The sequence below is a fragment of the Pholcus phalangioides genome, unplaced genomic scaffold, assembly GCF_987345545.1.
Source record: "Pholcus phalangioides strain wild (caught in Gottingen) unplaced genomic scaffold, Ppha-v1.0 ptg000029l_1, whole genome shotgun sequence".
NCBI classification, from domain to species: domain Eukaryota; kingdom Metazoa; phylum Arthropoda; class Arachnida; order Araneae; family Pholcidae; genus Pholcus; species Pholcus phalangioides.
The window spans coordinates 8,208,109-8,234,535 of NW_028301619.1; the positions used below are offsets into that span (position 1 = coordinate 8,208,109).

The following is a 26,427-nucleotide window of genomic DNA, read 5'->3' on the forward strand; positions in this document are numbered from 1 at the left end:
ATAACCCATTGTAACTTATCTCTCAACCGCGATTCTATCCGATTCAACAAGTTGCCCCCAATCCCCATTTTATGTAAACGTTTCAAGACATTATCATGTTAGACCCAATCGAATGCCTTTTGGAAATCAAGATGAACTATGTGGACATTTTACCTTTTCCCAAAATCATGTTATAGAAGCAAAGGTGGTTGGTTACACATGACTTCCCCTTCCTGAACCCATGCTGGTTTTCTGACAATGCGTTATTCTCGCCTATCCACTTCACCTATATTCTTTTGGTAATTTCTCCCAAACCCCCGCCTATTCACATGAATTCCATCCTAAGGAAGCTACCTATCAGTGAAACCAGGAAGCTCCAAAATCCTGACCCCAAGAGAGGAGCAAATGGCCTTCAGAGTGTTACACAAAATATAATATGTGCTTGTCTTAGTGTTGCTGCATCATGTTCGTGAGTAAAATAAATTTCATTTTTTTTAAATAAAGAAATATGTTAAAATATTGCATGGCATTCACAGTCTAAGATAAATCAAGTTTTGCATTAATTATTCAGATGCACATTTACAATATACCAAAGCATTAACAGTAGAGGATATCTTCTACAACTGTCTTTGGGCATGAGCATTTACACCTGAGTTGATACAGGCTCCTTGAATGAAGGGATGGGTATGAATCACAGAGTATAGTGAAGGTGTGGACTATTGTGAGAGCCAATCTGAGTACTTTTAATCAGGGTTGTTTGGTTTAAACCACGGTTTTTTTTAATCAAGTGATTTTAAAAAAAAACAGCCTGGTTTTTTTTAAAAAGTCACATGAAATTGGCTTGAATATAATTTTATTTGAAAAATATTATATTGGTTGATTATTAGCCAAAACTTTTCACTCTTTCCGAAATATATCTTCGCATCAGGCAGCTCTTAAAAACCTTTGTATGTATAGCAGAGAGAGAGTGACATCTTCCTCATGATTTCACTATAATTCTAAAGCGCGGGTTGTCTTAATCCTATAAAGAAAGACATCTGCTGCCCCTATAGAACAAAGACCAGCATTCCAGTATTTACATCGCTTCAGACATTTTCATTTTCTTTCCATAAGAAACACCACATCTCGTGCTGTAAGGCTTGATACTCAGTAGTTTTTTTTATACTTTCAGCGTTACCTCCAGTTTAACTAAGTTCTACTTTATAGTAGCGAGGGATTTATCAAAAATAATCAGTTATATACACAGTGATTATAATTAAAGTTCTGATTCCAAAATTCTATACAATAAGAACCACTATTCAGAGTGACTTGGCAGTTTGCATGGATACTCCTGAAGCAATAGAATTTTATGTTTGGGGAAAGAAAAAATACTTGAAATCATACAAGTAAATGATGCTGTGCATGGCCAACAGTACAGTCTATTCTGTGCAACCATATCATTTTGGCACTTCAATAACATCAGTGTGTGGATAGCACAACTTTTATCAAAGTGCACATTGCAACACCAATGAAGCAGCTGCTGGTGAACCATTTTGACAATAACAGGATAACATAACACTCGGTCCCCTCCATGTTCACCTGAACCTTGCAACTTTTGGCTTTGAGGGGTACCTCAAAATATTATATACAATGGTCAGATTGCAAACTTTGATGGATTAGAATCATATCTTTGCCATGACATACTCTGATTTGTTGTTGAACAATCATTTTTGCACTTCCATTTCATGGTCAGAAGGTGGGAAACATATCTAAAATTTCTTTTGTAAGTTGTAGTTTGTTTAATGATTTCATTTTTATGATTTTTCCATAAATTATGAAATTGTGGGATGCTAATTAAGTTATTTTACCCTGACTAGCTATAATTTCCATTTTATGACCAAATTTCTTATAGGTTTGATGAGTACAACGTGTAATTTTTTAGTATTTTTTCCCCTTCGTGTATGGCAAATGGGGAAAAGCATCAGAATGTAGCCGCCCAAAGTTCCATTGCTTCAGAAATATTCATGCAAATTTTCAAGTCATTCTGACTAGTAGTTTTATTTTACAGTGTTTTGAAATCAAAACTTTAGTTATTATCCCCCTGTATATTGTAAGTCATTGCTAATTAATCTACATTTATTATGCTTCATTAAACACATTGTATTTAACTAGTTTTTCTCACAATTTTTACTAATAGCTTCTTGTTACTGGAGAAAATATCACTATTATATGTCATAGCTGCCAAGTCTCCCGAATTTTTCGGGAATCTCCCGAATTTTAGCTTCATCGCTCGACCTCCCGAAAAGTTCTTAAATCTCCCGAATTTTTACGAAAATCACAAAAATCCCTAATTGTCCCTTAAAATTCCCTACTTCATTAAAAAAAATCCCCGCTTATAAAAAAAATCCCTAAGGAATTTCTTGTGGGGCATGAAGCATCTTTTTTTTCCCCTTTCGAAATGACGTCACACGTCGTAAATGGGGAAATTCCCTTTTTAAGGAAGTTTTACAAACCCTCTGATGGTAACAAGAAAGTTGTTTGTCTTATCGTGCAGGGAAATGGCTTAGCAGCCAATAGTCCTGGATAATAATTGAAGATTCTAGTGACGCGCATATGGTCAAAATTTCTTTTGTTGAAGTACGTACGTGCGATATAACAAAGCATGCATAATGATAAGCAAAAACATATTTAATCAATTTTAAAGATAATTATTCCGATAAATTTCCTTTCATCAAACGTTCCAGAAGAGGGCCGACTTTTCCTTTTCGTACAAGTTGTGTTACGGACATAAACATCGGTCATGGAAAGACTGCCATCATCACTCGTGAAATGAAAAAAGCAAGTGTCACAAAAAGTCAGTGTTCTTCAAAAATTGACGGTGTTTTCCTTCATCTTCCGATGATTTTGGGGTCATTCGCGCAGAATGTTCGTTCACGGCGTTTCTGATTGAACACAATATTTATTTTTACATCATTGAAGTTTTGGCCTCCAATTTCACTTGTTTTTTTGCTTAGGAATTTTATTCCCAAGGGTTTAACTTCCATGTGTGTAAAAAAATCCCTATTTCAATTTGACTTCAGTAGGGATTTTATTCCCTACGCTTTAACTTTTATGTTTGGAAAATCCCTATTTTATTTGGAAAAATCCCTATTGTATTTATTAGGGAGTGGTTTTAGCATAAAATACGGGTTTGCGCGAAAATCTCCCGAATTTTCATTTTCAAAAGTTGGCAGCTATGATATGTTAATATTAGCATTAAGAATTATCACAGGTTTGTGATAATATATAGAGTTAAGGGTTATGGAGTTAAGGGTTATAAAATAATTAAATTGCAAAAGTTTGTTTTTGTTAAAATGTAGGAAATATTTATAGATTAATATGGGAATAGTTTTAATTACATTAATAAACATTTTATTTTAATTAATTATTAGAATTTTTTTTCAGAAATTTTATTGTTTTTAATGTAAATGCTATTTAAACCAAAAAACCAAAACTAATTTAAATCATGCCTATCAGTTTTCTGTGATCAGTGAAGTCAGACCGTATTACTAATTATTATATTTACAGTTATTATATTTTTATTTGGCATTATTAATTTAAAATTAATGAAACAATGTATTTTTGATTAAATTTATCAAAATTTGTTTGAATCCAGAAGTTAAAATACTGAAACATCAAATATGGAGGGATATGTGTGATATATATTTATTTTTATATTCATAAAATACATTATGAAATAATGCATAAAACACTTCAAAAAAATATTCCATGTTATTTTTCAAACATACCAAACAAATTTAATAATTACCTTGCTAAAACGATGTTTGACAATAATAAATTGCTCTACAATGATATTTTTTAAATCTTGTTTGGAATCACGCCTATAGTCTGTTAAACTCCTCTCAATACAACAATATCCTTTACTATGATAAACCCTTATACATAACTATATTTTTTTAATATTTCACTTGAGATATCCTCTAGTATATTGTTAAACTCATCGCATGGTTTAATTCTTCGATGGATGTCCCATAATATTGGTATCAGGTACCACCTGATCACAGAAAGTGGTGATAAAGTTTTTGGTAATTGAAATATTTTTGTGGCAAATAAATGCTCAAAAGCTCTTTTTTTTTTTAATGGTACTGACAATGCAAATTTAGGAAAGATGCCAACAGCGGCATAAATTTGGGATGTGATGATAATGTTAACTCTTGATATAACTATAATCCCTCTACAAGGATATTTTTCCTTGGTCTTCAAAAACTTACCAACACTGTTTAGAAGTTATGCATAATTGCTTGTAAAAGTGATAAATTTTGTAAAATATATCTAATTTTTATACAAAGGTTTGGACATCTGGTTTATGCAAAGATGAATTTAGGTGAAAAAATTCAACTGCCTCTGCAGGGATTCAAACCACTGTCCCCTCGCGATCCAGCTGAGTTCGCTACACCACTTTCCTACAGAAGTAACAAATAGCTTTAAGGTGTTTGTTGCTACAAAAGAGAGTTGAATTTTCTTTCCTGAATTCATCTTGACATCAGCCTGATCTGTGAACCTTTCTATTAATAGCAGAGAGTGATATCACACACATCTTTTCTTTGTATATATATAATTTACTAAGATGATCACATGGTGAATATGTATAATCACTGATTTATCACTTTTACAGTAACACATGCATGGCATTTGTCTAACCCTCTACAGTCAAACCCGGTTTTAATGAATACCGTTATAGCAAAAATCTTGTTTTAACGAACACTTTACTGATCCCCCAGATAAGTTTTTCATAAGAACAATGCAAAAACCTGGAATTCCTTTATAACAAAATTTTGTTTTAATGAAGTGATTTCTCTGGTCTCTTGGTGTTCGTTATAATGGGATTCGACTGTATTTTATAATATTCTTATACATATAATGAAGCAACATTTGTTTTAATTCTAAGCGAGATTCACCTGATGTAAAGTTAGCTATGTTCGAGCTTCTTCATTGTATATTGTACTTCAACTGGAGATTTTTTGTCAAAAGTCAAGCAAGTTTATCAGCATCTTCAGATAGTGATGTTGCATCTTTTGAAGACATTTTGGAAAATGAAGAAATATTTTACAGAATCATAGAAGTAGGTCATGTAGATGATTAGCAGTAGTTTTCTGAAGATTGATATAAATTATCAGTCACAATATTATGAATACATAAATTTTATTAACTTTATTTTGCCTAATTTGAATGGTTTTTTTCATGTGAGGAAATTAGATGTTTGAATATTCCTAAATTAATTTTGGAACATCGAGGAGTAATGTTTTTAAACTATTGAGAATATATAGCCTACATGTTATCCTTCATTCTGGTCATTTAAAAATCAATAAATTATGAGGTAGCATAACTTTTAAAAATATATAATTACATAATACACGATTTATTCATACAGCAAATATGACTTATTAAAGTAATAAAGTACAAAGAGCATCAGTTGTTTGATCTGTATATACCAGATGGAGTACCGTGGTCCACCTACTTGGTACAGTGTAAATAATATAAATAACTTATTAAAATGAAGATACATTGGCTTATATGTGAAATAAATATTGCAGTGTGAGAGAGAAAATAGAAGCAAAATGGAAAAACAATATCACACACTTGTGAAAATGTTTTGTTCGGGTTCAAAGACTGTTGTTCGTTTTAGTTAGTTCTCAATGTTTCCACAACACTAGTGGTTGGCATCATCAAAATTGATAAAACTGGATCAAAAGTCAATTATCTTCATCAATTCTCTTGATGATGCCAACCATTAGTGTTGGGGAAACGTTGAGAACTGACTCAAACAGACGGCGGTCTTTGAACCCGAACAAACAATTTTCATCAAATGATTGCCGTGAAAACCTTATCAACTATTTAATATCAGCAAATGATAATGCCTTGTCTCCAGCAAAGGGTATTGTATCACCATGAATGTGGCATTAAGAAATTATCACTAACTGGAACCATATGGTGATAACAATTTACTTATCTGACTCCATAAACTATTACTCCACACAGTTCTTAACAATAACTTAACAATTAATTAATTAAAAATTTAATAATTTCAAAAAGTAAACTGGTTAGTAAAATATGTTATAAAAATTTAAAACTTAAAATAGGTTTCAGGTATGTGTGAAGGTTAAAAGTGAAAAGAGAAAAATGAGTCAGCAACAGCATTTCTAAACAAAATTTGCAGTGGCATGACAAAATGCAATACAATCTGTGGTAACGTTACAGCAACATAATGCAGCGGCACCTACTTCCACACACCTATACTTCCCCATGAGTCTGATAAAATATCTGTCAATGTGTATATTGGGGCAGACATTATGGGTGGGGGGGGGGAAGCTATTTATCTGGATGAACAAAAAGAACTTTTTCTTTCTTTGCTTGTTGGGACCTTTCAACATCTGTAATATTCCCCCTGAAGCAGTGTTCTCAAAATCCTGGAATACAGACCTCTTGGGAACATTATTGGTTTCCATATAAGAAAGGACATGACTTCCACATCATGGAGCAGAGCCAGTGCTGTCTTAACGCATGTGCCCACTTGGGCACGGCCGGGGGGCCTCAAGAGAAGAGGAGCCTCACAAAAATGAGATCCGGTTGAAATTTTCTAGGATTTACCAGGCAGGGCCTTAGAAAATCAACTTGGTCCGTGGCCCATGGTACTCTTAAGATGGCCCTGAGCAGGGCCCCAAGGCTGGGATCTTTGGCAGATCCTCAAATCCGAAGTTTTCACAGGAGTGGGGCCCTATAGTGAATTTATAACAGGAAAAACAAACAATGATGTTAATTGTCCCGGGCCTTAAGGCTATAGCCGTGACAGCGCCACCCTTGGGGGCAATGAGAAAGGACACCAAATTTTTTTTTCCAAGCGGGAAGAAAGTTGTATTTTTTGCAATTATATCATCCTTTTTCTTATTGTGCCGATCTTTACCGACTAGCTATAGCAAATAACAAAATTGTATAGTATGAAAAATCCTGGACTGAATAGGGTCTGTAATCAAATAGACGAATCATTCGCCTTTAATTGTTTTGCAGCATAAAGTGTTCATCGTGGCAGGGCCATAACTAGGCCCCCTAATTTTTTTCCTCCCGTGGCAGTTGCCCCCCCCCCCCGTAGTAAGTAGTCCTGTCCCTGTGTCACAGCGAGTTGGTGGTACTGATTTGTGTGCCTATTTTTGCTTTGAAGTGATTCTTTAAAATGAGAAAATCTGCCAAACTATTCTGGGAAGCTGCCGATGAATCATGAATTAGGCAAGAGAATCGTGGTTGACAAAAGTTTGAAAACCACTGGAATACTGTGACAGGCTTGCGATCTAGGACAACACCAGAGCAAATAACAAGCGCATAATATTGGACTTCAAAATACGTGAATAGGAATACATGAAATCCATTATCTGGAAGGGCCCTTGGTTGGTCCAATGTCCCCTCCCGCATCCTGCAGCCGAGTTTAGCCTTAGCTAAGTTGAGATTCTCTGTATTCACAGGCCAGTTTTTCACTTGCCCCTGAATTTATAGTGTGAATAAATAATTGAGAATTATCTCGAGCCCCCGAGCTGGAGCCCTGTCAGTCCCTACTGTGCTTCCCTGTGTGAGTGTATGGATCACTGACTTTCAGAATTGGAAAATCAGCTTGCAGTATGTGCGTGCCCTCACACGATGGCTTCATCTCCTATGGGCAAATTTTTCTCTAATTTTCTATTTTAGTTTCACGGATATGTTTTGTCTATGCTTGGTAATGCAATCAGTAAAGAAATGGGCTTATTCGTGCACATTCTATTTAGACAGTATTTTCTTCTGATGCGCATCGCTATCTGGTGATGAGCATCGATTTCGACTGCAAACCTCCGATCGTTGAACCAGTGGGAAAAACTTCTTGTCACTTATACCTCTCACCGTTCAACAATGTTCTAGGCTCTTTTGTAGTAGTTCTTTGTTCTAGTACTCTTCATTGATGTGCCGTAAGAAACACTAAAAATTTCAAAAAACAGTAATATTTTTCTGCAATATTTTCCTTCCCTCAGCTGAAATTTATTTACAAAAAAAAATCCAAACAATATTATGAAAGCAACGCATAATTTTAAAATACTGTATATTAACCATGGCTCTCAAAAAACTTGGGATTTTTAATTTTTTTCTTCAATTAATATGGAAAAAAATGTTAAATAAAATTTTTGAAGCCAATCAAAAAAAAATTAAGAAGCAGATTAACTCTGTTTTCACGTGTAAATGCAGAATAGCACCAAATAGTAATAATGATACGGAAAAGAATTTTTTTACTCACTTTTCTTGCCGAAATTTCTGTTGCTCGAACTCCCCCTCCCCGAACGGTATATGTCGATGTCACTTGCTTTCATGACAGTTTGTCTTTTGTTACGGTTGATGTGCTGCTCATGGTTATTACTGATGATTCTTAGCGAGTTTTGTTTATAGTCAGTATTCAAAAACCAAAAATATAGTATTCAGGAATGGAAGAGCAGAGAACTTTAGCGTGGCTATCTCTGGTGAAAATAAAGATACAACTGTCACATAAAAGATGAAAGCCCAAACCACCTGTGAACCCCCCTCTCTCACTTAGTTTCTCTGAAGAGACACTAAAGGCAAGGGGCATCTGGAGAAACAGGTGGGTGGAAGACGAGACTCGTGTCAACACTCTCGGGAAACTAAAACTATCCCATAAACATGGGAAAAAATTAACAGTTAAAAAAAAGGAGGACAAAAAGCCAAAACTTCTGCACCCATATAGGGCCTCTCACAATAGTATCGGCACTCTCGAAGAGAAACACTTCTCAGCCGCTGTGGTGGTCGAGTGGTTATAGTGACGGACTCGCGATGCGAGGATCCAGGTTCGAACCCCACAGTGGTGGTCGGCTGAAGTTGGTTTTCTGTGGTTCCCAACTTCAAGGTGCAAAAAAGTCACGCCACAGAGAGCAACAATCCTCCAACGATAAATCATTCAATCATAGCACTTCACTCATAGTTAGAAAAACTGGTGGCAGATGGCAGCACTACACATAACAAGCATTACAGAGAAACAAAAAAACTTCACGTCAGGTTTCACTACACGTACACGCACATTCCCGCATGTACCGATTCATTGGGGGTTCCGCGGGGAGGGTGTAGCAGTAGTAGGTAGGGCCTCCAATGGCTCGGGGATCCATGATGTCAAGTCAGCCACCTCGTTGGGCAATTTACCTGTTGTGGCGTTGTATTTGTATTTGTAATCTATGAGTGAATATCTGAACTCACTGAAGCCTATTTTTGGGAGAAAATAAAACTGATTGAATATTCGTTGTTATGTAAGCCTATATAACTGCATGTAAAACTGAATGAAAATTTGTATCGTTATGGAAAATTCAACCAAATAACAAAAAAAAATATATATATACAGTATATAATTGTGTAACGGAAAAAACACAACAGTGATATATCGGCAAGGAAAATTTCTAGGATATCGTGCCAGAATGTTATTGCCGTTGCTATGGATTTTTAATAATGGTAACCAATGAATGAATGAACACCAGAATTTTGCCACTCGACTTATCCAGTTGCCGAGATCTCTTCCAGCCCAGCTTCGTGGCAGAGTCTGGAGCACTTTATTTTGTGTGAAAAAACATCATACAAAATTTCTACAACATATTTTCCCCGGACAATTGGGACTGTCGTGATTAACAAATTTTGTGGTGATTACAGACGTGATGGGATTGGGAGTTGGAAAAGTTTCGAGGTTTAGTTAAGACGGATGAATGTACACATATTAGGATGGAGGTATGTTTTAAAAGCAATTGAGGGCCCCCCAAGCCATCTCATCTGTTATCTTACACTTGCCATATTATATACACAGGATAAAAAAGAAAAAGGAATGAGAATCTTATTGTGAAATTTAAAAATATATATATCCATCGGAACGAATCATCTCACTTAACACCTTATTGGTGAGCTAATGGGTTTGATAACTTGCGGACTAGAAGCCAGCATCAGTTTTACTGGGTGAGTTTACTCGCTCTGGTGGATTTAATGAAAATATACAAAATAGAAGTATTGTGTGGCGGAATATATACAATTAGGGATCACCCGTGCCATCGCGCTTAGCACCTTATTCGGTGAGCAACATGAATACAACAATATGAGTACGCACGTTTGTTGTGGACATGAAATGCATGAAGAACTTGAATAGAGGAAACAGAAACACACATATACATACATTTATATACAGGGTGATTATAAAAAAACTATCCCGACATATGGGCCCCTAACTATCATACCATTCGCAGAAACTGAATGAAATTTTGGCATAAGGTATTTTGATGTATGCGCTCAAGAATGATATGGAAAACAACAGTGTCACTCTAACAGTTACGGTTACAGTGAGAAAATTTCGAAAATATCAAATGGCAATACCAAGTTTTTAGTATTGGAATGTGATCTCCATTGTGAAAAACCCTAAATAGCGTTCAAACGGCAACTGTAGCATGAAAATCACTGGTGGTAAATAGGCTAAAAGTGAGGACAACCAATAAGGACAGAGAAGCAACATAAAATAAAACATTTTATTGTGTTTCACAAATTTTCCACATGACCTTGTGGAGGACTAATCAGGCTGGGATCTCAGCTGAAGAAACGGTGTGACGAATGAAACGAACATTAATGCTCTGGTGCACGGCAAAGTCTTTTTTACTTTTTCCTTGCCTAGCTCCAGGGATTTTCGTGCTACAGGTGCCATTCCAACGCTATTTAGTGTTTTTCAGTATGGAGATCACATTCCAATACAAAGAACTTGGTGTTGCCATTTGATATTTTTGAAATTTTCTCACTGTAACCGTAACTGTTAGAGTGACACTGTTGTTTTCCATATCATTCTTGAGCGCATACCTCAAAATACCTTATGCCAAAATTTCATTCAGTTTCTGTGAATGATATGATAGTTTTTTTATAATCGCCCCGTACACATATATAACTGCCGGTTCGAGTCTTCTCGCAATAACCCTATTTTGGTGAGCAATGTGGGCTAGGGGGATTGTCTGGAGAGAGCCTTAGCTAAGGATCAGCTTCGGTCTTGGTGTTTTGGTTGACTTGCTCTGGCTGGTTATATTTATATTTAAAAAAAATTAATATATATAAAATATAAATCTGGTGGACGGATTTTTTGTTTTTCATTGGCGTGTATATTTCTGACAAGGCTTGTAATCCTTGCTGCTGTGTTTTTGTTTTTGATTATTTGAGTGAACCATTGTTTTCTATTGTTTTCGGAATATTTTTACATGTGTAGATGTTTTGTAAATGTGCAATAATGGTAACCAATATTTTTTATAATTTTAAACAAGTAAACATTGGTTCAAAACAATATTTTTTTCAAAATCATAGAAAAAATTGAAATATTCTGTATAAAGGATCATTGTAAACTTCTGATATATGAGAAATATATTTTGTGGCGAGGGAATACGCTCTCTACCTTTCTCTTCACTGCAAAGTTAACCTGAAACAGACTATAGTATTAACGACCCACAAGGGTACATGCAGGGATGGATTATATTGAATATTCATGAATTACTGAGGTTTTAGGCAATCTGGCAAAGTTTCTTGGGGGCATGGGGATATGGTGGTGGGTTTTTTGATCTCCCTATTGCTCCCCTCCCTTTTATTGAAAATACAGTATTGGTATGGGCAAATGAGCAGAGAGATGGACATTCACACCCCCCAGTCGAGAAACAACCTATGTCCACTAATGTGGGGGGGGGGGGCTTACGTGGCTTGAACCTTTATGATCCTGTGGGATGTTGTATTCAAATGAATTTTAAATTGATTAAAAATGAAGTTTTTATAAATGAAAAAAAAATTATTGTAGTCGGAGAAGGGTCTCCTCTCCTCCCGTTGAAAGTAAATCTAGTAAATATATTTAGTAATATTTTTCGGGCATGTAAAATATTCATTCTAGCATGTATTATTGTAAGTTATATATGCCTGACAGGACATGTAAATTTTTGGAGATTTGTCCAGCCCTGATCTAATACCAGACAGGAAGAACATTTGGTATTTCATTTGACTCCATGTGTATTATAATTTTACTTATGTACCCACTTTTGCCAAATAGAAATTGATCTTATCTAAGCAATTTATGATCTTCCTGATGGCTACCCAAAAGTAAAAAAATGGATGCAGACCTGAGAAAGATTCCAAAACTATTCGAAAGCATTGAATTTTATTGATTAATATGTGCTATATACAGATGGCCATCTAACAGCTGAGGTGGCTAATATATATATGAACATGTTCACTTTAACAGGACTGGGGGAGACATTGGAGGTGTTTTGAACCAGTGAGTGCTTGCTCATCTTGAACTTTATAAATAGGAAATATCACACATTACCATGAGTGCTCGAGCACCCACTGCACCCCCGGTTTTGACACCACTGAGGACTGTGTTCTAATTCTCAGTTGTAATTGGCTTTACTAGGTTTCATTTGAATAAACTATTGTGGACACAAAATGACTGGTGCTGCGAAAATGAACAAATGCGAAAATAAAAATTTTCTCAGTAATATGACTCTGGCAGACAAATTTGATTTTTGTTTGTGTTGTAAGACAGTGCTTGCTATAGGCAGAGAGACATGGGAACATAAAGGGGTTTTAGCCACCGCCCCCCCCCCCCAGCATCGACGCATTTGTACGGTTGATCGAAATACATTGTCTATATATTTATTTTCTTATTCAATATTGTTTGGCCGAGGCCTATACAAGAGGATGCAGAAGCTATGAATGACGATTGATGGAACAGGAAAATTTGGAAATCGTAGTACAATCTACAATATTTGGTGGTAGGTTGTTCCAGTCGATAATAGTTCTTGGGAAGAAGCTAAATTTGTGACAATCTGAAGAAGCAAAGATAGGCTGAAATTTTTGGGAATGATTGAGTCTAACACAGGGTTTGTACGGTGCTTAAAAACTCCTTAAAAAGTCATTAATTTTCATTTCCTTTTTAAGGACCCCTTAAAAACCCTTTAAAGGCCCTTAAAAACCCTTTAAAATCTCCTTAAAACCCTTCCAGCTGTTTCTAAAAAAAAGTCATGACTTTTCCCCCCACCCTGGAATATTTCCTGCTAAGGTTGATGATGAGTAGTACTTGATGACTAAGGTCCTTGAAAAAAAAGAAGGAAAAAGAAACAAGGCGTGGGGCGGGGAGATTTTTTTATAGAGATCTCAAGGCCACCTTGTACCGGGTGGGAACAGCTCTGCCGATGACCAGTGCAGCTGAGATAAGGACACCTGATTGGTCAGACTACTGTGGCCACACCTGCTTCTGGTATCCTGAGAAAAATGGGAAAAGAAGATTGTTGTGCTGTCGAAAAAATTGAAATAAAGAAGTTGGCTAAGTACTAACTATCATTCCTGTCCAGAAAATGATGCTATTACCAGTGGTGGGAACTCTGCGCCAAAATTAACATCTTGCTCCTATAGTGTATTTTGGTATTTTTCTGCATCAAATAGCGCTTGTTTTCATTTTTTGGTGTGCACTTGGAAACTCCTCGAAATACTTTTATACCTGCCTTGTATGTACCTTAGAGAAGAAATAGAGAAATACTTATATTTCTCCTCTATGATATGTACAATGACGCGCTCAGCGAATTAAATTGCCAGACATTAGGAAAAGGGCACAAAAAAAAGTTTTGTTTTCGCGTGCGACGAAACGATTCTTTCTCAAGAGAGCGTGTTTTATTCCTTCCTACTTTAGCCCCACCCCTTCCTCCCATTTCCCATAGTCTCACTTAGAATTATTTATCTTAGTTATTACTTTATTTATCTGAGAAAATAATTTTGAAGAGTAATTTCACTCTCCAAAATTTTAAGGGGAATTTAAAAAAAAAAAATTAATTAATATTTTTATTAATTTTTTTTCATTGTTTAAGCAGTATTTTACTTTATGAAAAAAATTACGCTAAATTTGAAAGAGTATTTTCAGTCCTCTACAAAATTCAGAGGATTGAAATTGAATTTAGATGCGTATTGGATTTTCATGGCAAATTCCCACTCTCTATTTTGTCTCCAAAAATCTGATTGTGGTTACCGTAGTTCCTTATTCAAATTATCGGCCCCTCATCGTGCTTTTCATCGTTAAACCCCGATCATATCCTTGATCGTGCAGCTGAAGATGGTTTACTCTAGTCCAGTGGTCGGCTGAAGATGGTTTACTCTAGTCCAGTGGTCAGCTGAAGTTGGTTTTCTGTGGTTCCCAACTTAAAGGCGCGAATGCGAGCCGATCTCCCCGTTAAAAAGTCTCGCCACAGAGAACAACATGCCTACAACGTTACAAATATTCAATCATTACACTTCACTCACAATTTGAAGTGTAGATGGCAGCACTGAAATATCATACACAACACTAGCTACACACTCAGACTGTTACGTGTACACACTCACTTTGTTCCAGACTCTGCCACGAAGCTGGGCTGGAAGAGATCTCGGCAACGGGATAAGTCCGGTGGCAGAGACCCTGGCGTTCATTCATTCATTCTAGTCCAGTGTATCTCAACCACCGACTGCGGTTTTCATTTTCAAGAAAAGAAAAAAGTCACCACTGCAAGCAGCAGAAATTACTATGGTCGATCGGCATTGCATCAAATCCCAATGTTTCATGGGTAAAAAATTCATTTCATAAATAAAAGATCTAGTTCGCCAAATTATGAGTGCTAATTTGTAAATTTTACCAAATAACGAGTGCTAAATCTCCAATGTCGCCACAAAATGAGTGATACATCGCCTAACATCGTGTCGAATATCCTGAAATTTGCTCCTATTTTGAAACAATTTCTTTCTGAGTATAACTGAAAAACAGGAATCGTGCCAAAAAAATTCGAAAACTTAATTTTAAACAATTTGTGTGTGTGTGTGTGTTGATCCACTTTAAGCAAGAGGTGAATAAAGAGTTGCTGCAAATATAAATAATTTTGTAAGAAAAATCTTTGTCAGTTGGGGTTTTTTTAATTTTGAATAATTGAGGGGGAATGAATCTCTCTTAGAATTTTTATAATTTATGTGACGCTATTAAGAGTTATATTTTTAACCGAAATTTGAAGGTTTTAGAACTTTGGTGACAACAGGAAAGTATGGATTATCTGTATGTGGATTGATTTTTTTCATTAATTCTGATAATGCTGGGTAACAAATCTAAAGTTGTCATTTCTGAACCACTTCTACGTCTATATTTTTGAGGAGAGGGAAAATTTTTTTGGCAAATTAAAAATTAATTTGCATATGTGCCCCTCCCTTTTTTTGTTTTTGCTGTAAAACTTCTAAGTTATGAAGTTTGCCATGATTCCTTAAAACTCCTTAATTTTTATTTAAGACATTTTGTATGAACCCTGTAACAGAAATGTGAGGGTTTTTTAATTAGATGTTGGAAGTGTCAATATGAAAAAACCCATGGAGGATTTTGAAAAGAAAAGTTGAAGTTTTGAAAAAACTAGAGAAGTCGAAGAGAGGAGAGCAGTTGGATATTGAGTTGGCACTTGAGTTCCGATATGGAGACAGTTGAAGACCAACAGTTAAAAATGAAGCGAGTGGACTTAATTTGGATAGATTCTAATTTTTCTATGTTGGTTTGGGTATGAGGATCCCATGCTTCATAGGCATAGGAGAGAACAGGGTGAATATATGTCTGGTAGCACAAGTGACGGGTGGAGTTTTTCAGGTTATGGCAAAAGAAAAAGTTTTTGTAGACATTTAAAAATATAATCAACGTGAAGATTCCAACAGAGATCAGAAGAGATAATGCCCAGGTATTTGAACTGGCTTTAATAAGACAACCATAAATACATCATGGGCACTGTAGAGTGTTTTATCATGTGTATATATTGTTTATAATTTTAGTTTTTAATTGGGTTGCTGTATTTTTGAAATATATGACATCCATATTTGTTATGGGCATCTTTTTCTCAGCCACCTCGTTGGGCATTTTGCCTGTTGTGGCGTCGTATTTGTATTTGTAATGGGGAAACTTCAGAGATCAAAGAGTTGTTTATCGAGTAAGGAAAATTGTGGGGAATTCTTTTACGGGTAACTTTTATAAAAACAGTTTTTGAGAAGTTGAGGGGCAATTTCCAGGTTGAGCACCATTCGAAAATAATTTTAAGGTTGTGTTGGAGAGATTCTTGGTCAGAAAGATTAAGACACTGTTTTATAGATGAGACCGTCATCAGCGAAGAGTCTGATGCGGCAGTTTATGGAGTTGGGTAGATCATTTATGTAAATTAGAAGATATAATGGCGAGAGGACCGATCCCTGGGGTGTGCTAGATTTGACATGAAGGAAAGGGGAGTTTTGGCTCTTGTACGAGACAAACTGGCTACGGTTAATAAGGAAGGCCTCCACCCATTTCAGCAGTTGAACATTTAGTCCAAGGTTTGAAAGTTTTGGTAGACGTTTATTATGGTGCACCATGTCAAATGCTTTGGAAAAATCTAGGAAAATGATATCGGATTGAAGGTTTTTGTCAATAGTGTCTGTTAAGTCATGTATGAAGAGAGTTAATTGGGTAGATACAGATAATGATCTAAATCCATGTTGGTTAGGAAAGAAAAAGTTAATTGAGTCGAGGTGGGTACGGATATTCTTGGCAATTAAAAATGTGTTGAAAGCTTGCAGCAAGAGGAGGTGATTGCGATAGGTCTAAAATTGAGAGGGTGGGACAGTGAACCTTTTTTATGGATAGGAATTTCTATTTTATTTCCTGTCAGAGGGTAGATTAGATGTGTTCAGTGAGATGTTGAAAACAATGAGGAGATAGTTACAAATTTCATCAGTGCAGAATTTTAGGATATGATTTTGGATCTCATCAGAGCCAGTAGAGTGGGGTTTTGGTTTTTTTTAGAAGATTCAGGAGACCAGCTTTAAAAAAATAGATGGGACTGGAGTTGTGAAGTAAATCAGAAAAGACGTATTGGGTGGGAGTGGGATCGAAGGAAAAAACAAGAGAAGACCCAGTTAAATTTGGAGGCAAGATCAAGGGGAGATGTTAGGTCAGAGTTGAAAGTTTTGAGTGAGGAGGTGCCAACTGTTTTGGGGGCGGAGGAAATTCCAAAATTTTGAGGGATTTGTTTTAAAATACGTAGGCTACGAGTGGGATGGGTATTTGGATTTATAGTGAGAAATAATGTCTTTGAGGTTACGAGTGGAGACTGAGATTTTGTTCCTGAGAGTAGAGAAGTCGTTAAATTTGAGTTTAGAGACATAGCGCCAAATTTTTCTTTTTAGGTGGATAATGTCACGGTTGATACAAGTGTTTAAGAAACTTTTAGATAAGGAGCATTTGGAAAGAACAGTGTCTTTGCATTTGTTGATAACAGCTTTGAATTTGCTCCAGAGACATTGAATATGGTTAGAAGAAGAAGAAGAGGAGATGAAGTCAGGAAAGTGAGTACGAAGGATATTTTGCATGAGAGGGTAGTTGGCCTTGTTAAAGTTGAGTTTTCTGGTGCATTTAAAAGGAGGAATGGTATGATGATGGAAGAAATCTAAAAGTGGAATTTTGTGGTCAGAACAGCCATCAAAAACAGAAAAATGAGAAACCGGGATTTTGTTGGAAACTGCAATTCGGTCTAATGTAGAGATTGAGTGATTGGATATTCTATTTGTATGATGAATTGGATATTCTCGTCCAAGATGGTTTGGACGAGGTTAAATTAAAGGAAAATGTTGAAAACCATGTCGATGCCATGGTTTCCTGAGAGGGAATGCATTTTATTCCAATCTATACCAGGTAGATTCCAATCGCCGGCTATAATTAGAAGGTGTGAGTTATGAAATCAGTCCAAAATTGTTTCAAGTTCAATGAAGTAGTGAGGGTCCAAAGCAGGGGTATGTAAAGGGAAAAAATTGCAATGGGAATACAGTTGGGATGATGCCATTCGGCACTGACAATTTCAATATTTGATTCAAGAGGAATTTCAATTAGGGGTATAGAACTGTTGAAAACAAGGGCAACACCCCCCCCCCCCCCTCCACGGGTATTTCTATCTTTACGAAAGGCGGAGAAATTTGGTGGTAGAAATTCTGTGTTGCTGATATTACTATGCAACCATGTTTCTGTAACCGCTATAAAATTGGGATTATGAGCCAGCAGGATGGATTTGAAGGAAGGGATTTTATTGATTATGCTTCTTGTATTAACAGTTGCAATTCTGAAGGGATTATTTCGGAGAGGAAAATGGGAGATCAAGGAGGGGGGCAGTTCATGAGGTGAGGATTAAAGAGAGAATAGGCAAAGGCAGAGGGAAGGGTAATACTGGGAGGGGTTTGGGAAAACGGGATAATGTCATTAATGCTGGGATTCCAAATGTATTTGTTGTTGTTGATAAGGGCAAATTTATGGAAGAGTTTAACTTTCAATCTGGACTCACAGAATTTTTGGGAGGCCCCCAGATTTGCCCACGTAGCCTGCGTGTCTTGGGTGAAAAGTCCTCGCAAATTGAAATATTACTGTTTTTTAGTTTAATAGAATTTTTAAGAATTTCAGTTTTGGTTTTGAATTTATTAAATTTAATTATTGAAAGTATAGGACTGGGGATTCTTTTAGAGCCAATACTATGACAACGGTCGATGGCTGAGGTAGAAATTTCAAGTTTCAGAAGATTGGAGCAGTATTTAATTATTTTAGATTCAAGAGTCGAGGGGTAGATGTAATATCTGTGGCCTCCTCTGGTATGTCAAGAAAAATTAAGTTTGACCGACGTGAGTAGTCTTCTAGGTCGATAACTTTTGAGGCCAGCAAAGAACCAAGTTTAGAGCTGTCCAAGGAGAGGTTGGAGACTTGGTGTTGGAGATCCTCAATAGGTAGAAATTTATCCTCTACCGCACTTGGACGCTTTTGGGATAGGAGCGCGAGTTGGTTTAGTATGGCAAGTTTGGTATCCTGGATATTGAGAAGGATGGAGTAATCAGAGGGGGAAGGGTTGTCTGGTGCTTTTGAAGAGTCAGAAAGGGAACTTGATAGCGTTTGAATTTGGGAAACTTGGAGAATTGGGTGACCCCCCCCCCCTCCCCAGGACCGGACCGCAAAAGCAGTAGAAATAGGTGAGTAGGTGGACGAAAAACTGTTTATCGAGAGGAACAACCCTAAACAAAAGAATAGCTAAGGTGGGCCAAGACAATAATAAACATGTGATAGGTAGAGGAGATATGTGGGGGGGGGACAACAACAAAACATAGTACATGAAAAAATCAAATAAAGGATGCGAGATCAACAAGAGTGAACTAAAATTAAAAAACTTAAGAAAAACAAATAAAATACGAAGTTTAACATATATAAAAATGAGACTAACCTGTAGAAATAATAAGACGGGTTTTAACATCGTGCAGATAGAGAATATGTTGATCTCGCAACCTTGACATATATAACCTATATATGTATTGACATCATCATCATTATGCCCTGCAATAGTTGCAATAGATTAAAATTGATTTCTTATCATTTGTTTCTATTATGTAAATTTATTCCCGTTCCCTCATTTCATTAAGACCCCCATTTTATTAGCACAAACCCCCTTAGGGGGTCGCGGCTCACAGTTTGAGAAACACTTATATGAAAAACCGTCCAGCATGGTTCATTTTGTCAAATGAGAAAAAGTCACCAGATTTTGCTTTTGGTATGTGGTAGACACCCTGAATTATAAATTGGTATCCCCAGCCTGAGTTTGAGCCATTTCACCGAAATCAATCGCAGTAGAAATTTTAATGTCAGATATATGCATGAAAGAGCATCAGCTGTTGAATTTTTTTCACTTGAAACATGTCGCATATCAGTCGAAAACCTGACTAATGTAATCCAGGTGTCTTATTTGGCGAGCAGAGCATTTTTCAATTTTCTGAGTGAACATGTATATGAGAGGATGATGATCAGTGTATATAGGAAAGTTAGATCCTTCAAGCATTACCTGGTGGTGACCTATTAGTTAGAAATTCTTCAAAATATGGACGGAGTCACCTCGTTTCGGTTAGTAAGTAAGCTTACAATGAAACGTGACAAAAATATCGTACTACAGAGTGAATGCCTAGAAGTTTGCAATTGTACACACTGAACCTCTTCTCTGTAGCTGCAAGTTTACGTGAAAAAAATCCATGTGATTGGACTTGTTTTTCACCACTTGATGTAAAACTGCTCCCTAGGACGTATCTGATGCATCAACTGTGAGCATTACAAAAAGGGCACAATCGGCAATGAATTTTTTGCACAAAGAAAATGAATTTTTAGTTTCCTCTGTTCAATTGATCATGCCAGATTTGTTTTGGATTTTCCCTTTCACAAGTCCATGCAAGTTTACTTAAGCATGAGCTGGGCATGACCCCAACATCCTGTAGCAGGGCCCGTAGGCTAGGATCTTTTGCTGGGCCCCCGGTTAGATTTTTCACGAGCCCTTCCGTAGTTAATTTATGGTGTGAAAAATCAAAAAATGATGAGAATCATCCCGGGCCCTGTCATCCACACCTTTCTAAGAGCCACGGAGCTTTGTCTTTCAAAAATCTGTGGTAAAAATTTATCAGTGAGAAATCCCAGCTCGTCCACAATTTGAGGTGAAGGTTAATCAAGCAATGCTTGAACTCTATTGATAATGGGAGAAATCCATTTACCAGTGACAGTTATGCCCAAAAAATTGATTTTAGGTACACCAAATACACATTTTTTAGAGTTAATAATCAAATCATGATCAAACACACACTCAGTCTTTGAAAAAGTTTTCTAGATCATTTTTACGACTTTCCTCATCAGCAGATGTGATGAGTAAATCATCTAAATATGCATAAGCAAATTCAAGATCAGATAGAATTCAGTCTATTAACCGCTGAAAAGTCTGAGCAGAATTTCAGTCCAGAGGGCACGTGAATGTATTCGAAGTGTCTGAGGTGTGATCACCATAGAGGCGTAAACTTCTATCTGGCCCATGGGCCCCCCCCCCCAATATTTTTGAATAGCCGGCTAGTATAGGATGTTTTACATAATATTTAAATAACACTTTTTTTTCTGTTAAATCTTGAAATTAATACAGTGTTGCTTGAGACTATAGCAACAATAATGTTATGATAGTATAATATATTTTCTCAAGCATAATTTTGAATCAAAATGACAGATTTTTTACAAAAACTTTTTGGGAAACGTCTGTGGAAAAGGGGGGTTAATTTTTGAAAAAAGTTGTAGTTATACGATTTTTGCATTTTTATATATATATATATATATATATGACATGTCGTCTAAACAAGGTTCCATTTGATCCTGAGCCCCCAACATTTTTATAAGTTTATGCATATGGTGATCACTGGATTTTTTGGGATATATTTCGGTTCTACTTGAATTTGGTGCTCTATCCTAGAAAAAAATGCATTTTCTTGCAAGACTAAACAAAAAAATCTTGATTGGGTATAATATGGGTACTATGCTATGGTCAAGCCTCAGTGCCCAGTTCAATTAAATAACTTAGTATTGGATGACAACTACGACGACACAATTTACACCATAAAAAATGTTTTATATTTAAAATTTCTGTTTCAAAATAAAATTTAAAACAATAAAAATTTTACAATTAGTGGAATTTCTTTCAAACAATTAAAAATATCAGTTGCAAGATTCCTCTTTCAAACGGCTTACCACAATGACAACAGACAAGAAATAAGAAGTGCGTGTTGATATGTTCTCATGGTACCTATCAGTCCATGTAACAAATGATAATACGTGCAGTGGTAGTTGAAGTGATAAAGTGGCAGTCATCAAACCAGTCCAAGATGTGTAGACACTCAGGAAATCGCACTGGAAGTAGGCCTATTTGATTAGGCTCCTGGAACAGCATAATCCGGTCGCCCCCAACCCAGAATAAAGAAGGCAGAGAAATACTAAATTGAATACTCTATTATATATATATTATTGAGAAGGTGGTGATCATAGGCTTGCGTAGTCAAGCCTTTTAGTGAATAGGACTATTCCACTGATTCTTTCCTTACAGCCTCTGACTTTTATTATTTGAATATTATCTACGGCAATGCATCACATAATTAAAGTATCATCCTGCTGACCGGGATTGCTGTAAAGTTTTAGGGACTCTACACAAATGGAATGAAATTAACTTATTGTTTTATTTTATTGTTTTTATTTTATTTTGTTTAGTTTCCATCGCTCACTGTGTCAGCTACTTTTCATCTATGTTGGAAAAAATAATTTTGAAGTGCGATAAAATAAGTATTGTGACCTTTTTTTCACTTCTACCAGAAGTGAAATTAAAAACATAACACACACATGCACATTGTAAATGTCTCTTCAACAGGTAAAAGCAAATGACAAGAAATTTTATAGTTCCACCTTCAAACCATTGGTGACATGAGAGAAGCAAATTAAAATATGGTTTCATTTTGAAACAATAACTTTAAAAGCTTTATTATCAAGTTTATTTAACAGTTTAACCATTTTTTTTCATCTCAATGACTATCACGTTGCAATGACTATCATTTTCAAACAAGAATTTAATTTACATTTTTGCAATTTGTGAATCGAACCCTTAGTCGTTGTCGATAAATGCTGAAAACTTCGAAGTCTACTATCTCTGCACATATTGCATTTAAAAATAAGTAGTTTTTTGTAAATGACTTCTCGGAGCACAAGATTCATATTTCACTAACTAGAAGTTAGTGAAGTCCACATAAAAAGTTATATATTTTCCATTTTTTTATGTGCACAACCGTTTGGAAAATTTTATGACATTTCAAGTAACCACATGCAATTTGAAAGAATTTTGTAATTGGGATTTTGTTTCTAAAGTCAACAGTTGCAGAGATATCCATTATACATACCTAACCTCCCGGTCATGGGGAAAAATCTGTCCTGAGTCAAATATAAAATTTACTTCCCAGTTAATTTGGCACTTGTGAACATAATGACTATGATGCTTCACGAATGAAGAAATTGCCAATGAATTAATAATTAGGAAATTCTCTCTTCTATGTTATGAAGGAACAATTTTATGAAGTTAATAATTAGCTTTACAGAATCGTTCCCTGTTGTTGTTGTCAGACAAGAAAATCAAGGATAAGTCAGAAATATGTTCTCAAATTTACCTTTTAGTGTGTGGTGGATACCCTGATTAAGAAATAATTTATACAAATACAACACCACAACAGGCAAAATGCCCAACGACCTGGCTGAGAAAAAGATATCCATAATAAATATGGATGTCATATATTTCAAAAATACAGCAACCCAATTAAAAACTAAAATTGTAAATACACATGATAAAATATTATACAATGCCCATGAAGAATACTTATAGTTGTCTTATTCTAAGTATGGATAGCTTCTCGATTTACCCCAACATGTTTATCGTATTGCTTTTTAAACGTGTCAATTGTGTTACAATCAACTACCTCGGTGGGTTCAGCTATTCCGTTTATTAACAACCCTATTAGAGAAAAATTCCCTGTGACACCATAACCTTGCATTGTCCCTCACCAGTCGATACTGTTGTCCCCTTGTAAAGGCAATCGATTGGCGGTGTACCAAAAGTTCATGGTCCATCCCATTGAAAATTTTGAACACTTTGATCATATCTCCTCAACTCCTGCGTTCATCCAGTGTAATCATATTCAAAAAATGTAGTCTCTTCATAACTCAAACCCAGTGTGTCAGCTCTTCTCTGCACCCCTTCAACCAAGTCTATGTCCCTCTGTAGGTATGGTCTCCAAAACCTTGCTGCATACTCCAGTCCGGACGAACTAAGCCTCGAAAAAGCGGAAGAATTACTTTAGGAGAACGCGAAGAGACCTTTTAGAAAATGAGACCAAGCATCATATTCGATTTCTTGACCACCGATGAACAATTTTCAGAAAAACTAAGCCGCTCGTCAATGAGAATTCCCAAATCGGTGACCCTATTTGCATCAGGGATAGTGACACCATTCAACTCGTAAGAGAACTGTGTGTTGTTCGAACCAAAATGAGCAACCAATGCCCTTATCAACACTGAACATCATGCTCCATTCATTTGCCCATGCTGCAATCCCGTTGGTCTGGACCAACTCCCTATCACTTTGATCGCAACTACCCCCATTAGCTTCATGTCATCTGCGAATTTGCTAACAATCCCATCGATACCTTGATTGAGTTATCGACAAAAAGTGAAAAAGGTATGGGGCCATGGACACTTCCTTGAGGAACTCTACTTGTAACACCTGTCCAACCAGAGAATTCCCCGTTCACCATAACACGTTGTGACCTATCTCTTAACCATGATTCTATCCGATTCAACAAGTTGCCTCCAATCCCAATCTCATGTAAACACTTCAAGAATTTACCATGTTGAATCAGATCGAATGCCTTCTGGAAATCAAGGCAAACAGCATCTACATTTTTGCTCTTACCCAAAGCCTTAGTCACGTGATCATAGAAGCAAAGGAGGTTAGCTAAACATGACTTCCCCTTCCTGAACCCATGCTGATTATCTGGCAATACATTATTCTCATCTATCCACTTCACAAACTGCCTTCTGATAATGATTTCCAAAATTTGAGAGGGAGCTCATCAAACTCACTGGACGATAATTGAACACAGCTTCTCTACTACCCTTCTTAAATATCGGAACAACATTAGCAAGTTCCCAATCCCTTGGGACGATACCCTCAGCAACACTTCTCCTGTATATCTGTGCGACTGGCCCTAATTCATTAGCACATTCCTGAGGACCCTAGGATAGATATCTGGTCCTGATGCTTTGTTTGCACATACATTTTTTTAGAATATTTAGGACCTCCACAACTTCTACTTGAATATAGTTGAGGATTTTATTACCCCATGCGACACTCCCGTATATTGAATATCATTATCTCCATTAAAAACAGACACAAAAAAGTCATTGAAAGCACTGCATATCCGTACATTGCTCTCTAACCTAGACCCTTTTATCAAGAGGGGGCAAACTGTACCCTTACAAGATTTATGTATTAATTATTAATTTATATGACTGATATTATAAGACTTCATTTTATATTCAAACTTATAAGTTATACTTCTGAATTATTTTTTTTTCAATCACATGATTTCAGGCATTTGGAAATTCTTTGCTCCTCTCTGACTTGGCAGTTTTCAAACAAAATCTAGCTGCTTTAGAGGACTTAAACAGAAAATGGAAATTGTACCACAGGGTAATTTTTTTTCTATTGTTCAAAATATATTTCTATTGCAACTTCTTACTTGAGGTCAAAGATTTTATTGACTCTTACTGTTTTCTACTAGTTAATTCCTGAACTGTTAGTTTTAAAGAAAACTTCCAACTCTAAAAAGGTTTTAGATGGTCTCACCCATGTGAAGGAAACACATATTTTCTGGATATTATGCCAAGTTGAACTCGTAAAGAAAAGTCATCTGGTCTCTGCCGGGACTCCAACTCAGGCCCTCTTGCAAACCAGGCAAGCATGCTGCCATCTACACCACTAGAGACTCAACCCTGCCTTCCTTTAAAAAAACTGCCCATCTCGTTCTCACCTATAATTTTTGAAATCATTCAAGTTTAAAAAATAATTTCTTAAAAAAATATGAAATTAAATCTTTTATATGATCCCTGGGTATAAGTCATGTCTAGTGAAATTTTTGTCATGCAGTGGGAAAAGTTCATTCTTCTATAATCAAAATTTATGAGTTATGAAATGGTGAATTTTAGGCACACTCGCATTTTTCACTGTTCTATAATGCATCATATTGGTTGTAATTATTCAGTGGAACACTTTACCCCCCCCCCCTTTGTTTGCACTTCCTGAAAATCAGGAGAAAGCTTACTTTATTAAAAAATATATACCATTTTGAATGGGGGTTCAGTGATTTCTGCAGTGCTGCTTAAAGGGTTGAGTGGAGCTGACTGTATATATAAAAAATTTCATAAGGCTTAGATGAGCAACTTCCCAATTGCATGAAGGAGAATTTAAAGGAAGATATGTCATTAAAGGTTTTTTTTATTCTACACTGTGTATTCAAACCCATTGGGTTTGTTGACAAAATAAAAAAATGTAGTAGCGGTATGTGCTATGTGATGTGGTCAGCCGGGCCACTCTGACGACGTTTATTTCTCCCTCAATCTGTGGTGTATTTACAGGGGGCTATATATAACCTTTCCCAAGGTAGCAAATTCTGGAGTATAGAGAGAGGGGGAGAGAAAAAATTTAATAAATTAAAAAAAAGAATTTTGAATTCATATTTCGTAAATGTGTGGAAGTACCATGTGCCATTTTTATCGTAAATAATATATAATTAATAAACCATGTTGTTTATTTTTATTTGTGTTTTTTCCACACAGACTGCCGTTTAAGTAAAAAATATATGATTATCTAACCTTCATATTTTACAGTGTTATTTGCCGCCTCCCCAAATAGTATTGTCACAAGTAGAGGTGGGAGGGGGATTAGGCTCCCAGCACAGCAAAGCAGC

The 26,427-nt window shown here is 36.1% G+C and overlaps 1 protein-coding gene across 1 annotated transcript in view; it reads left to right on the forward strand.

Annotated features, from left to right (window-relative positions):
- ebo (exportin ellipsoid body open) overlaps window positions 1-26,427 on the forward strand; it is a 295,439-nt gene that overhangs the window by 248,198 nt on the left and 20,814 nt on the right. The window contains exons 22-23 of the mRNA XM_089252540.1: window positions 4,907-5,080; window positions 25,053-25,151. Coding sequence (XP_089108666.1) covers window positions 4,907-5,080; window positions 25,053-25,151 — 273 coding nt within the window. The remainder of the gene's footprint in view (window positions 1-4,906; window positions 5,081-25,052; window positions 25,152-26,427) is intronic.